The following is a 12,972-nucleotide window of genomic DNA, read 5'->3' on the forward strand; positions in this document are numbered from 1 at the left end:
TCATTGTTTTTATAGTTGTATGCCATTATTTGGGCATCTAAGTCTGTATTGCACTGGCAATAAATACTTGATTTTTCAGTCACTAGCTATCAAACATGCTTTGTGAAATATGTAATTTCAGTGAATTTAAGCCAACTGAAGTGGCTAAAATTGTGGTTTTAAATCTTTACCAAGAGCTTCCTTGTCAAATCTGCATCTGTTGGGCATGGTAATCCACTAATCAGAGTAAAGTCCAAAGTCTTAACTTCTCTATTTACTTCTTTTCGGGCTATAGGATTTTTTTTTAAGCAGATCAATAAACAATCTCAGTGTTTTCATTTTACTAAGCAATATAATATGGATGAGTACTACTGTAGTGGTAAATCATTAATATACTCTTTAATCATAGAGTGACCATGTCCCACAGATGTGATTTAATCATGGAAAAAAGGCCAATGAAGTGTGAAGATCCATCAGAAGGGGTGTTTCTAACAGATCTGGAATAGGGTATGACACCATTTTAAAAGATGTTGTAGTATGAGAATATTTAGGATGCCATGTACCTTTGTAGTTATCACTAACATGATTGCTTTTATCATTATAAAATAAAAATCAAAACTCATGTCAGGTTTGTATTTGGCCAAGAAGCCAAATGGCTTTTTGGAACAAGAAGAGCACTGCAGCTTCCAGATTCCTTAGTCCCAAGATTTGTAAAGCTTTCACACTTACAGACATGTAACCCTAAAAACCTGTATTAACCTGTGCTTAACACACTTGATTCAATCACTCTGTCATACAGATAAAGGTGGTTAGACTAAGGGGACTGAAATTTCATGGAAAAAGATGGATCTTCCAAGGATGATCAATGTTGTTTTCAGTGGTAATGTTTCCTGGTTAGAGAAATCAGATTCTGCAGCCTCAGAAGAATAGACAGTATAAAAACTCCAACTGTGTTTATTAYAGAATTTGATACATTTATGAAAGGCTTTCCCATGCAACATGATACCAGGGGAGCTGCCAGTGACCCAGAAAGTCACCTCAGCATCCTTTGGGGTATGTTTATTTAGTTTAGTGGTTATTAATTTTCATTGCTGTTGGTGTGAGGAGTCTGAAATTTTGTTCTTCCATTTCCTGACTTAGAAACCAGACAAGATAATTTATCCTCCTGGTATCCTGAGTACTGAAAGTTAGCATCAATCAAATGGAACTTTGTCAATGAATAGAAGCACCTGTTGTTACGTCTTTTTAAATTGCTCTGATCCTCCAGATTTCCTGTGCATGTGTAACTCGTAATACCTGCACAAACAAGTGTGATCTTAAATATCTGTTGCTCTAATCAGGAATTTCTTCAGAATATCTTATTAGTTGGGCATACTGGCAACCCTGTGAGTATCTACTGTTCCTATTGTGTCCCTCCTCTGCTGTATTGTCACTTGCCCTTCACAAATGATTGCTCCATGATGAGATCCATGATCAGAAAAGGGCTTTTGCGATTGCTGCTCATTTACTGAAAGCTGCTGTTATCAACAGCTATCAGCCTGTCTGGAAACTTCCATAGAGGAGAGAGTGCTTGTGTAGTGATAGCATTAGCAAAGGAAGGTGGTTACCTGCACACCCACAGCCTGCTTTGAAATACCATACCCCATCTTTTCTTCTGGGTGAGCCAAGTTGAGAAGAGATGATGTGTTGTTCTTCTWTGCCTTTATCACAACCAAATTGCAATCCAATTTGGGGCATGTTTGTTCAGGAGATAGCTTGCATATGGCATTTCGATGGGTATCTTGTGATTGGGGCTGGCTCTCAGCCAAACACTAGTGATGCTGGATAAGGCACTAAGACTGGCATTCACTTTGCTGAAGAGCTTGTGATTCTCCTTCTGAAGGAGAGAGTGATGCTGCCTGATGTACTGAAGAAGTTTAGATTTAGTTCAGAAACTTTGTCCTAAACAGGATTTTGCATCATTCCTCGTGGTGCTTTGACTGGTGACAGCCAGGCAGGCTTTTCAGATATACAGATACTGTTTGGAAGGATTGTTTTTATACCTGTGACTTGACATTTACATGACTTCCTTTTGTGAAGGCTGACAGCAGAGTTTGCTGGAACGACAGCTGCTCTGCTCTATAAGAAAGGCCAAACACACAAGCAGAGCACTTTGCCTTGGCTAGTCTGTTTCCTGTGGCCATTTCTGTATGACTGTCTGAAAATCTTTATGCTAGAATTTTCTTTGATTTCAGAAAAGAGGACTGAAAAGTAATCACAGCTCATTTTCTGTTTATTAGGAAAACTCAGGTATGTTGGAAAGGTGCTGGTAAGGAGTTGAAATGCAGTGAACTTAAACCAGAGGAAGGAAAGGGCTTCAAAGGAAGGGCATGAATATAATTCTAGGTTAAATTTAGCTTAATACTCACTACAAATGGACCTCTAACCATGTATATTAAGTGAAGTCCTGACTTCATTGAAGATAAAGACAGTATTCTGATTGATTCAGTGGGGCCAGGGTTTCACCTATGGCTGGTATGATCTAATAGGTCACTGCTAATTAAGAGCATGTGTGGCCTCAATTCTTGCTGGCAGAATTCARTATCTTAGCACCAGTCACTGAGGGAGTGGGGAAGGCACTGGTCTCTAAAAGAGTGGTCTGGGGAAGCTATGTTTGGAATTGCTGCCCCCTSGTACAGCTTCAGATAGCAAAAAAAWTTTAGCATGGTTTGTATAGCTCCACTGAGATGAGAGAAAAGTAAAGCAAATACAGCAGATCCAAGAGTGAGAGCTCAACAGGGGGGAAAACCCCCAAAAACAACAGCGAAACCTGACACAACCACGGGCGTTACTGGATTCAAGGGCATTGAGCCTGAAGAGTGCTGTAAGAGATGAATCTCTGCTTGACAGCTCAGCAGTATATTGTCTGCATAATAACATGTAGATTGTAGGCAATCACTGTCTATTTTCTGTGATGAAAAATCCTTTTATTACAAGCAGATTTGATAATATTTATATTTCAGTTCCAGAACTCTCACTGACTGTTGAAGTGTTTCCCTACTTGTCCCTGCCCCCCTGCCTTTTGCCTAGTAGTCCTGAAGACGGCGTACCTTAGCTTGGAGGAGAGAAAGCTCTGGGGAAACCTGGCTGCAGCTTTTCAGTGGTTAAAGTGGTCTTTTAAGAAAGATGGGGRCAGACTTTTGAACAGGGTCTGTGATGGTAGTGGTCATCCTTTTCAACTACATGGACTGATTCAACTTAGATATGAAGAAATGTTTCACTATGAGAGTGGTGAAACACTGGTACAGGTTGCCCAGAAAGGTGGTGGATGCCCCATCCCTGGAAACTTTCAAGTTCASTTTGGGTAGGTTCTGAGCAACCTGTTCTAGTTGAAGATGTCCCCGTTCATAGCAGGGGATTGGACCAGGTGACCTTTAAAAGGTCCCTTCTATCCAAAACTGTTCTCTGATTCTGTGATCTCAAAGCTTTAAATGCACATGCTCTCTAGAAAGGAAAGCAGCTGTTTCTTATTGACAGCCAGGTTTCATMATTTGCCCGTGAAATCTCACTCTGGGCTTGAATATGGTCTGCAAGGTCTGTATTAGAATAGGACATTTTCATGCTTCTTAAAGGGAGGAAAAAATGTTAAGCTTTTTTTTCCTTTTCTTCCCTCTAGTAGTCTATGTTCCAATTTGATTTGCTTTAGATTTTTTTAAGAGTGTGGTTTCAAGGTTGTTGATCAGCTGATGTGAGCCAATTGGCTTTGTGGCGAGGTAGGGAAGGGTGATAGTGTTCAGGGATAAGAGACTGCCCTGAASTTCACACTGTGCTTCTCCTCCTCGCCTGCCACTCTCCTCCCTCCCTTCCAGCTCTGCTCAGCTGCCCTTTGGCTTTGTACACCCTGCACAAAGCAGTAGCAAGCAGACCAATCTCCCTTCTCTTTGCCTTGTGCTGGCTTGTACATTCTGCCATGTTTCTCCTCAGCTCCACCTGAGGGGACTGGAAAAGCTGTGGTTGTTCAGCAGATCGCTGCCATTAAACATGTGAAATCTACAGTGCTTCTTTTCTCCCTAAAAATATTTTTTTTATTTGCTGTGCAGACAAACAACCTCCCAAACAGCCTCACTTTGGAGCAGGTGGCTTTCAAAGGGGCTGTTTGATAACTTGATGTGAATGGATCTAAATTTGGATCCCTGCTGAAAAGATCCTGACATCTTATCTTTTGTCCCAGTGCTTATAGTGCTGCTGCTTTATACTGAGCTGACTCTGGAAACTGATCTGGCTGGAAAACACTCCCAGCCCAAGTGGCAGGGGAGGAAGCAATTTTCAGCCTGTTTGTCAAACTGCATCTGAAATGGCAATTCAGGTTCCAGCTACAAAAACGTATTGCTTGGGTTGTCTACTTATCACCAGTTTTGCATCATTAAGTGTTATGCATTCTTGGCCTGATATAATTGCAGCAGATTGCACACATGAACTGTTAATTATTTTATTTTTAAAACAGAAATTACGGAACAGGAAAATAACATTCCAGCATGTTTGCTTTTGGAGCTAACCTACCACGGCAATCTGTTAGTTTGATAATGGTTAAACTCGCAAGCCYTTGCCTCAGCAGAGTGCAGTAGGGTACCATTAAGGCAGCCATCTGTTGAGCATACTGGAGGCATGAATTGCCTCGCATTTTGGGTTTCTGAGTAGTTACAATGTGGTCTTGTTCTCTGAATGCCACTGATCCACACTGAAAAATGCTTGGAAAGATCAGAGTTCAGTGAAAGGTGAGCATCCAAATCTGGGATCAAAGACTGGGAACCCATTCAGCTGAGCTCTGGGTGTGGAGCAGGGAAGAGAGGAAGCCTCGTGGGCGAGGTAAATCATATGCTGATAGTAAGCACGACTCTGGCAAGAACCTGAGCTGCTTGGGTTGCTTAGCGATTCAACAGATCTGCAAAACTCCATTTGCAGACCAAGGCTGCCATTATGTTGGATTGATTCATCAGGATCAGCAGCTAAAACAAGTTATATTCTATCAGAGTTTTCCTGCATTAGTTTAAAAATGAATTTAGTTGGCTCTAAGTGGACATTTATTTTAGTATCTTGAAGAACTGACTTTCCTCTATTAAAGCAGCATAATGTATCTATATGGTGCCCTAGCTTGAACAGTACATAAAGATTAGTAAATAAGACCCCATTAAAAATACTTATAATGTAAGTAACATGGGTCCCAATAGCCTTTCTAATGTCCATTAATGCTTATTCTGAGGATCAGAGCTCATTTTACTGAGCCATTTAGTCAAACCGTGTGATTATTTAGAAAGTTAATTCATGCATACTAAAATCTAGCTTAAGTAATGCAGAGGGTAGGAGGTAAAACTCTATGGAGACGATAGTCCTTTTTGTTATTTAATGATCAGCCATAATTAACTTGCAAATTTGAAATAATTAGAACAAATTAAAGGTATTTAACTTTGCCTCCCTAAAGAAAAATTCAAATTGCACCAAATGCAGCTTTAAATTATTCAAGTCTCAGAGGTCTGTGCCGGGTTTTTTTACAATGCCTTTTCTATGATGAGAATACCAATCTGCTTTTTGTCAGAAAGCATCCTATCAAGTAATTGTTCTTTGTGTCTAATAAATGACAGCTATTCTTCTTTGTAAAAGTATTTCAGTCTCTGAAGACTACATCAGCATTTCCATGGCATTTTAATTCAATAAAACAAAAGGTTAATGTTTTTCTACTTTTTAAGGAATGCAAATACTAGCAGTATTCAATGGGTCCTGAATGACATTTAAAATTTGCCATTCACGCTCAGCAGGGATATCGCGATATGAGRCTCAGACAGATTGGAAGGAATGTTCAAGGTGTGTTTTGCTTTGGTGATCGTGAACTTGGATKTTCATAATGAGGCAGCAGTGCTGARACTCGCTTCTTTTGTGGTGGYACTACATCTCTTGCCTTCATATGTAGGGTAGGAAGGTTAACAAGGTCTTTATTTAGACAGTCTTCTCTGTTGTGTRCTTTCAGGGAGTAGCATGAAAATTCCTTGGATATCGTGGTGCCCTGCAGGAAGTCCTACTAACCATGGTGTATTTGAGAGACATGATGGGTAGTTGGATTTGGAAGTAGAGAAGAACCTCTTTTGCTAAATCTCTCCAGACATAAATAGCTGATTCCTTTGGACCATATGTTGAGTTTAAATTTCCAGGTTGCAATAGTCACATCATTTGTTTTACTAATTATTCCAGAGGTGAATGAGTAATTATGCTCTGTAACAGATTTTTTCTTTTCCTTATGTTTTCTTTGTTTAATTGTGGTACATAGTTAATTACTGAACTTATTTATCTCTCTGCATTATCCCTCTTCCTCCTTAGTCTGCACACCTTTTCATGTTAAGTGTCATCTTAAGATTTGAGGCTCTCTTTACTTGAGCAAAACTTTAGCATGAACTGTCCTCTGTTAAATACTAAACAATGAGGCTCTACCTAATTGTTTATTGAGGTTATAAATGCAAATACACTTGCCTTTGTTATTTATTATACCTTAGCTTATATAACTTCTTGGTGTCTGTTTCTGTTTGAATTGCCTCTGCCACTKCATTATTTAAAACAGAACTCAGTATTCTGGAGGTAGCTGCACCAKGTAGAAGACACTGCAGTGAACCCGTTGAGTAATCACCTCCTTATCTGCAAGCCAAAGGTCGCTGTCTTCACATGAGCACTGTAGGTTGTAATCAAATGTGCTTGAAACAACTCAAAAGCATCCAAATAATGACAACCTCACTGTTCTTTTAAATGCTGTTAATCATCCAAGTACTGGCAAATGGCATATCAGGTCCTGTTTTATCAGAGAAATCTCGTCAAGGATTACACCTTTAAGCTTCTTTAAGCAGTTGCTAGGATCCAAAACCACCTCTTGCTGCTCTTGGGGTTGCAGGAATTAGTAGGTTAATAATTTCATGTAATTCAAATAAGATACTAATTTAGTCCACCGTAAATTTTAAAAACACTTTGCAGTGTTATTAGTGGTCACACAGTTAGGAGCCCTAAAGTAAACGGAGGTTATTTGGAGAAGTTATATCCTACACTTCAGTCAGTTATTATAGGTCATAAGCCATTATATACTGTTCTGCATTAATAATACAGGAGTAATACTAATTGTCCAACAGGCTCAGTGGGCCCTATTAAACAGTGTCTTATAGAGCACATTGATGTGAAACTTTTAATTTAGCTATCATTTCCTGCTTTTCCCTCAGATCTACAGCAAATCAGTAGTGTAAGCTTTTAGGTGAAAGATTCTTGTAATTCAACTTCTGGTAAGCTGTATCCTAACTAATATAAAYTCAGGGACAATCTTTGGGTTGCCAATGTAAAATTGGTACTTAGCCTGGAAAAATATTTATCCTGGAAATATGGAATTGTTTAGGTTGGAAAAGACCTCTAGGATCATGGAGTCCAGCTGTGAGCTGTAATCTTCTGTTAACTTAGTAAAGCTCTTTGTCACTTCCATGATTGCAAGCAGGTCAGTATAACCTTAGGATAATTGCATTATTTCATATGGATAACACGAAGATACTTCTTAATATTTTTAATTTTTTTTACAAGGCAGCATTTTATGATGGGGACCAATGACTTACACATGTTGGGAATTGTAATTTAAAGCAGCAGTTATTTTCCAGAGAGCAGAATTGGAAAGCAGTAGGTTATCTTTACTGAGAGAAATGTTGGTCTTCATGGACTCCCGTCTTGCTGTCTTCCTRGAGCATTTTGAGATACCTTTGTCTGGAGAGCTTGACGTCATGATTGCTCCCCATCACCAGATTTGCCTCCTGTTTATGATCTTGTGTTAAAGTTCATCTTGAACCATAATTGTTCTGGTTAGCTTTCTCTTTTCTTACTTTACTCAAAAGTGCTGCACTTCAGCCCCAAATGCTCTCCCACCAGTTTGCTTGTGCATTCTCTATCCTCTTTAAAAGTACCTCTGTTCATTCATCTCACCTCTTTGTGTCCTCTCATCCATTTTTTTTCTTGAATCAGCTTATCATCATCCYTGAAAGCTTTTAAATWACRCATAAATGTGACACTTAGGGRTGTGTCCAATTGTGGCCTTGGCAYTGCTGGGTTTACATTCAAACTCAGGTGATCTCAAAGGTTCTTTCCAATGTAAATGATTCTTTGATTSTATGATTTGCTTCCCTTTTGCAAACAAAAATTTCAGATTTCTCTTCACATAATCTTCTCTGTTTCCTCTTTATTCTAGCAAAGTGAGCATTTTTTAAACTGCTCTGTCCTCCAATTGTGGCCCATTGTGCTGGACAAAGTATACTTTGCAGGTCTTCATCCCACTGGTCCTGTCCTGACCACTCAAGAAATCCAGAACATTAATGCTTTAGGGAATGTGCTCAATGCCACAAAACTCCAATTGCACTTGTCAGAGTGCTGCTGGCTGCTGATAACCAGAGACTCCTGATAAAGTGGGTTGATAACTCTTCCAACCTGAGGCATCCTGCTTTTAGAAATTATACGTGGATTTAACAAGAGCTCAACCAGCAACATGATGGTTTTTCTTCTGGAGAGTAAAAGTAGGGTAGAGAGCTGGGTGCAATGTTAATAGGCTGAATGTATCATGTAACAACGTGATCTTTCCTCCTTTCCAGTGTCCCAGTGTTGAAACATGAAGATTATATGCTGCAAACATCTCCAGTGACCAAAAACTCCAGAAAACCAGGGAACAGTCATGGGAGCAGTTCAGGGAAGAAAATGGTTGGCTTTGGTGCAAACATGGATAATGGACAAGCCTCTCTAATGCAGACCAAGAGGGACGGCACCAAGTCCAGGAAAGGTAAGGGGAAACATACTGTGTTGTAGGGCCATGAGTGTGGTGGTGTGTTTAAAAGGTATCAGTAAAATGCACAATTAAAGGAAGAGGATTGCAAGTGTTTTAAACAGCCTAAGAGAAGGTAGTCGCTGCATTTAAAACAATAAAAAAAATCTTAAGTAACAACTGGTGTTCCTGGCTGCTGTTCTGATGAAAGGGAAAAAAATAGCCCCTTAATCTCAAAAAGCTCCTTCTATGATTTATGTTTTAATGTTCCCAAAAGGCAGCGAGAATAACTGCAGTGGGGCTTGCTCTTTAAATGTAATCTTCTTTACATTATTTTCCTTCTCGAGTGACAACTTCACCATCACAACCTGCTATTTTGCCACACAGGGATGTCTGTACTGCTAGAACCTATCCTGCCCCTAGCTTAGTGCCTCCACTTAAGGAGCAGAGAAGCAATCTTTTCTCTCTTAGGAAGAGAAAAGGTTGGGAACAAAAGCAGCTTGGATGTTTTGCTGCTTAGCCTTGAACATAATCCTTGGTTCAATTATGAACTAGCTTTTTTTTTTTTTTTTTATTTTAACTTGTCAGCCAGTTTGCCGTATATGTCAGCATAAAAATAAAGAAAATGGCAAAATGAGAAGAAATGTGGTGCAGTTCTCAAAAGAACAAATAACTTGTGTTATTGGTTAAGACCGTACCAACATTAAAAAGCAGTCCCTGTGAAGAAACTTTCAAAAGGGTATCATCAGCCTGGACCCAAACAGTGGCTGAGGTTAATCTCTTCCAAGGCACAGCTACAAAAGTTGGAAGCCTGTAAAGGGCTTGTGTCCAAAAAAATCAATTTCTAATTTGAAACAAAATCATTTTTGACTAACAGGGGTTCAGGACCCATTACTTTTGCTGTATAGTCTGCTGACATTTCACACTTTCTGTTGTGCACAATGAATCCTAATAGTCATTTTATAACATTGCTACACCAATCAATTTAAGCAAGAGAAAGCCGTTACAATTCTGCAAAGTTTCAGGGGCAATTTTCACTGATGGTTTTCTTTTATGGKTTTTTTCAGCTATCATTTTTTTTCTTCTCTTTTCCTYTTCCTTCTGCCCCCCTCCTTCTCAATGCTGTAGTGATGAAACTAGGATTTTTCACAGCTGGATGATGGGTTTTGTTCCTTGGATGGGGATAGTCCCCRAAAAGTAATTTATTTTCCATAGATTCAGGGAAATATATCCAACCTGGCCTCTTCTTCATTCATTCATTTCATTTTGTAGGACTGAGGAGAAGACACAWGCTGCATCTGGCTATTGCACATAGCAACTGAGCTGCACCTATGCTGATTCAGTGATTATAGAGGTCAGCATGATCTCTGAAGATAGTGGGCATCTTTTGCAAACACTGGGATTGCTGGCTTTTATGGTGTGGAGTGCATGGCTAAATTTGACTTACAAACATTGGCACTTGCTGTGATAGCAGATAAAGTTCAAAGGAATGCTTTCAAGCTGTGGAACAACCTCAGGTCTATTACTGATTTGAATGGTTGTTTATCACAAGGCAAATTACCTAGCACTAATCACTGAAGTTGAAGTCTTCTGTATTTAGTACCTTTTTAATTGGCTTCCTTCTGTTATATATTTGGACTCCTTTAGCAAGCACACACACTCTTGTAAAGTGTTTTTTTCCATCTTTAGGGATCACTGGGACACAATGTCAAGATTTTTAATTCTGGGTAGCCTGGATTTAGTTGGCCGTGTCCTTGCTTTTGCTGGATGTTCCCATCTGCTGCTGACCTGGGWTTTCTGGTTCAAAGCAGTATGAGAAAGGGGAATGAAGTCCACAAGGTGACATCTTGAGGCATGAAACTCAATGCCATTTAGCCACAAAAGGTGGCCTTTTGGTCAGAACACAGCAGTGCTCTGTACAGAAACCGGTACAGGTGAAAACTTCCAAACCCTCACATGATAGCCTATCGCTACAGAGGTTTATTTTTTCTCATGCCCGTGTTAGTCTGGTCTATTTGATTTACGTGTTCTTCAGGATGGTGACTCTATCCAAGCACACCTTAGTGCAGTGCCAGTGCTGATGTTGGCCCTTGGGCTTGCTGTTCCACTGGGAATGGTGGCTGTATCTGTAGTGTCCCTCCAGAGCAACATAGGCACTTGCATCAGGGTTAAAATTATTGATCAGGAATCTGCCTCTATCCTGGAATGGTGGAAGGCYTTCCTGCCTACAGGGCTGCCCACTTGCTGTGACAACAGTGGGTTTGGAAAGGGAGATTTCTTAACAAATCCACTTTTTCTTACTCCCTGACAACGGTTAGTAATGGGGAGAGGAGCATTGTTACTGTGGTCCCTTCACCCTGTGGAGTGGAAAAGGTCACTTCTGCTCTCTTTTCAGGGTAGAAACTTACTGGTTCAACTTAGGCAATCAATTTTTATTCCCTCACTGTTGCTTTTTTGTYTTCTGTTTCTGCTTGCTCCTTAGTTTTTATTCCTGTGCTTTAGCAGGTGTTTGTGTGTTGTAGTCAAACTTTTTTAGTTTTACCAGCAAAACTTTAAGCAGTTGAAGGAATCCTGAAGTCTTAGATCCTTTCAGCAGTAAATTGTTTTTATTGGTGTCACCACCAGCTATGTCAACGTGTACTAAAACCTAACAACTTGTCTAGTTAAAAAGCACTGGAGTACAGAAATGTGTATTTCTCTTCCATTCTGCTCTGGAAAATTTTGCTGTGGGGCTGGGAAACTTACATCCATTGCACTGTGCAATATTGGCCAAATCTCTACATTTCTGTTTTTAACTATTCCTCTTTACAAACCTTTCCTGAAACACCTCTGTGTTGAAACAAAAGAACTGATTTCCCCTTTGTTTCTTTTTGTTGGACATATCATCTGCATGATGTTGTATAGCATGCATAGTTTCTTTTCCATATAAAAAGAGAAAAGTCASAGAAGAAAATTTTTTTCAGCTCATTTTAGCCCTGTACTTTTCCAGGGGCTGATTTCTCTATATAGTGTTTGTTTTTCAGTAGTTTTTCTAATGTAGCTTCTTAGGGATTCAGGATCTGGAACTTCTTCCCCTGAGGGAAGACTCTTCTCTACAATTGAATAGAGCAATTAGTTAATATTAGTGAAGTGCTTTGAAGATGTGAAGTACTATATAAATGTTAAGTCTTATGAATATTGCTATTATTCAAGTCATAAAGATTTCTTTTATGATTATCAACCTAGATTTCCCATTGCTTGCTTTTCATTCCATTACTGCTTGAACCAGCCTCAACCATATTTCTTCATTCTGTGTGTTTACACTTTTAAAGCACAGACTGCTGTATTTCCCCACTTTCATAATGTTTTAGTTGTCTGTTTTTCAAGCAGAARTATATGGCTATTTGAGTTTTCTCAAATGATTCTTTAATCTACTTTAAATCATTCTTGTACCGAGTTAGCCAAATTGAAAATAGTACTCTTAACATTACCATTTAGGAGACATTTATAATTGCTTTGGAGATGGCTTGCCTTGCAAGCTTATTCCTTGGTTTTTTTTTTCTATTTCTTTGGTGCTCCAGGTTCTTTCAATTTGTGTCAGGGTTTAGATTACCACACTATGTAAGAGCTTTTTCTTTTTTCCAGGGGTAAATGTGTCTATTCTTTTTTCACGTTTCTTGCTTCTCTAGATCATCTGCAATGTCTCCAGTCTCGTACTGTCTTCTAACACCTGCAATCTAATTAATTTGCTGTCATTTGTATCACCCCAGTTCTCAATGACTTTTCATAAATAATTACCAGTCACTTCATAAATTCATTAACTAATTCCCTTTAGCCCTGAAATATATATCCTTCAGACTAAAGACTTTGTATCTTTTTTTTTCCCCTGGTAGTTTCTTTTCATCAGCTTTATATAGGTAGGTATTATAGATCAACAGGGTCTTCATTATCCTCTACTTGCCAATTTTCCTTTATTTTTTTCTTATAATATATTTTAAAATTAGTAGTAGCTTGGACATTTTTAGGAATGTTATTGATTTAATAATTTTTTTATATTGCTTGTTTCTTTTCCCTCAAAAGACTTGCATGCCTTTTCAAGGATGTATTTTTGAACATTTTTTTTGTTTAGATATACACCTATTTGGGATTTCTTGATACCCCTACTTTATGTCTGTGCAGCCTAACTGCCTCAGTAAATTCCTGCTGAGTTCCTTTTC

General features: G+C 39.0%; 1 protein-coding gene across 2 annotated transcripts in view; it reads left to right on the forward strand.

Moving 5' to 3' along the window:
* KIAA1328 (KIAA1328 ortholog) overlaps positions 1-12,972 on the forward strand; it is a 170,531-nt gene that overhangs the window by 126,086 nt on the left and 31,473 nt on the right. For both annotated transcript variants that reach the window (XM_057365599.1, XM_057365598.1), the window contains one exon: positions 8,610-8,794. In XM_057365599.1, the coding sequence (XP_057221582.1) occupies positions 8,610-8,794 (185 nt within the window). The remainder of the gene's footprint in view (positions 1-8,609; positions 8,795-12,972) is intronic.

This window comes from Malurus melanocephalus, unplaced genomic scaffold, assembly GCF_030028575.1.
Source record: "Malurus melanocephalus ecotype Western Australia unplaced genomic scaffold, MMel_1.1 scaffold_55, whole genome shotgun sequence".
Taxonomy (NCBI): Eukaryota; Metazoa; Chordata; class Aves; order Passeriformes; family Maluridae; genus Malurus; species Malurus melanocephalus.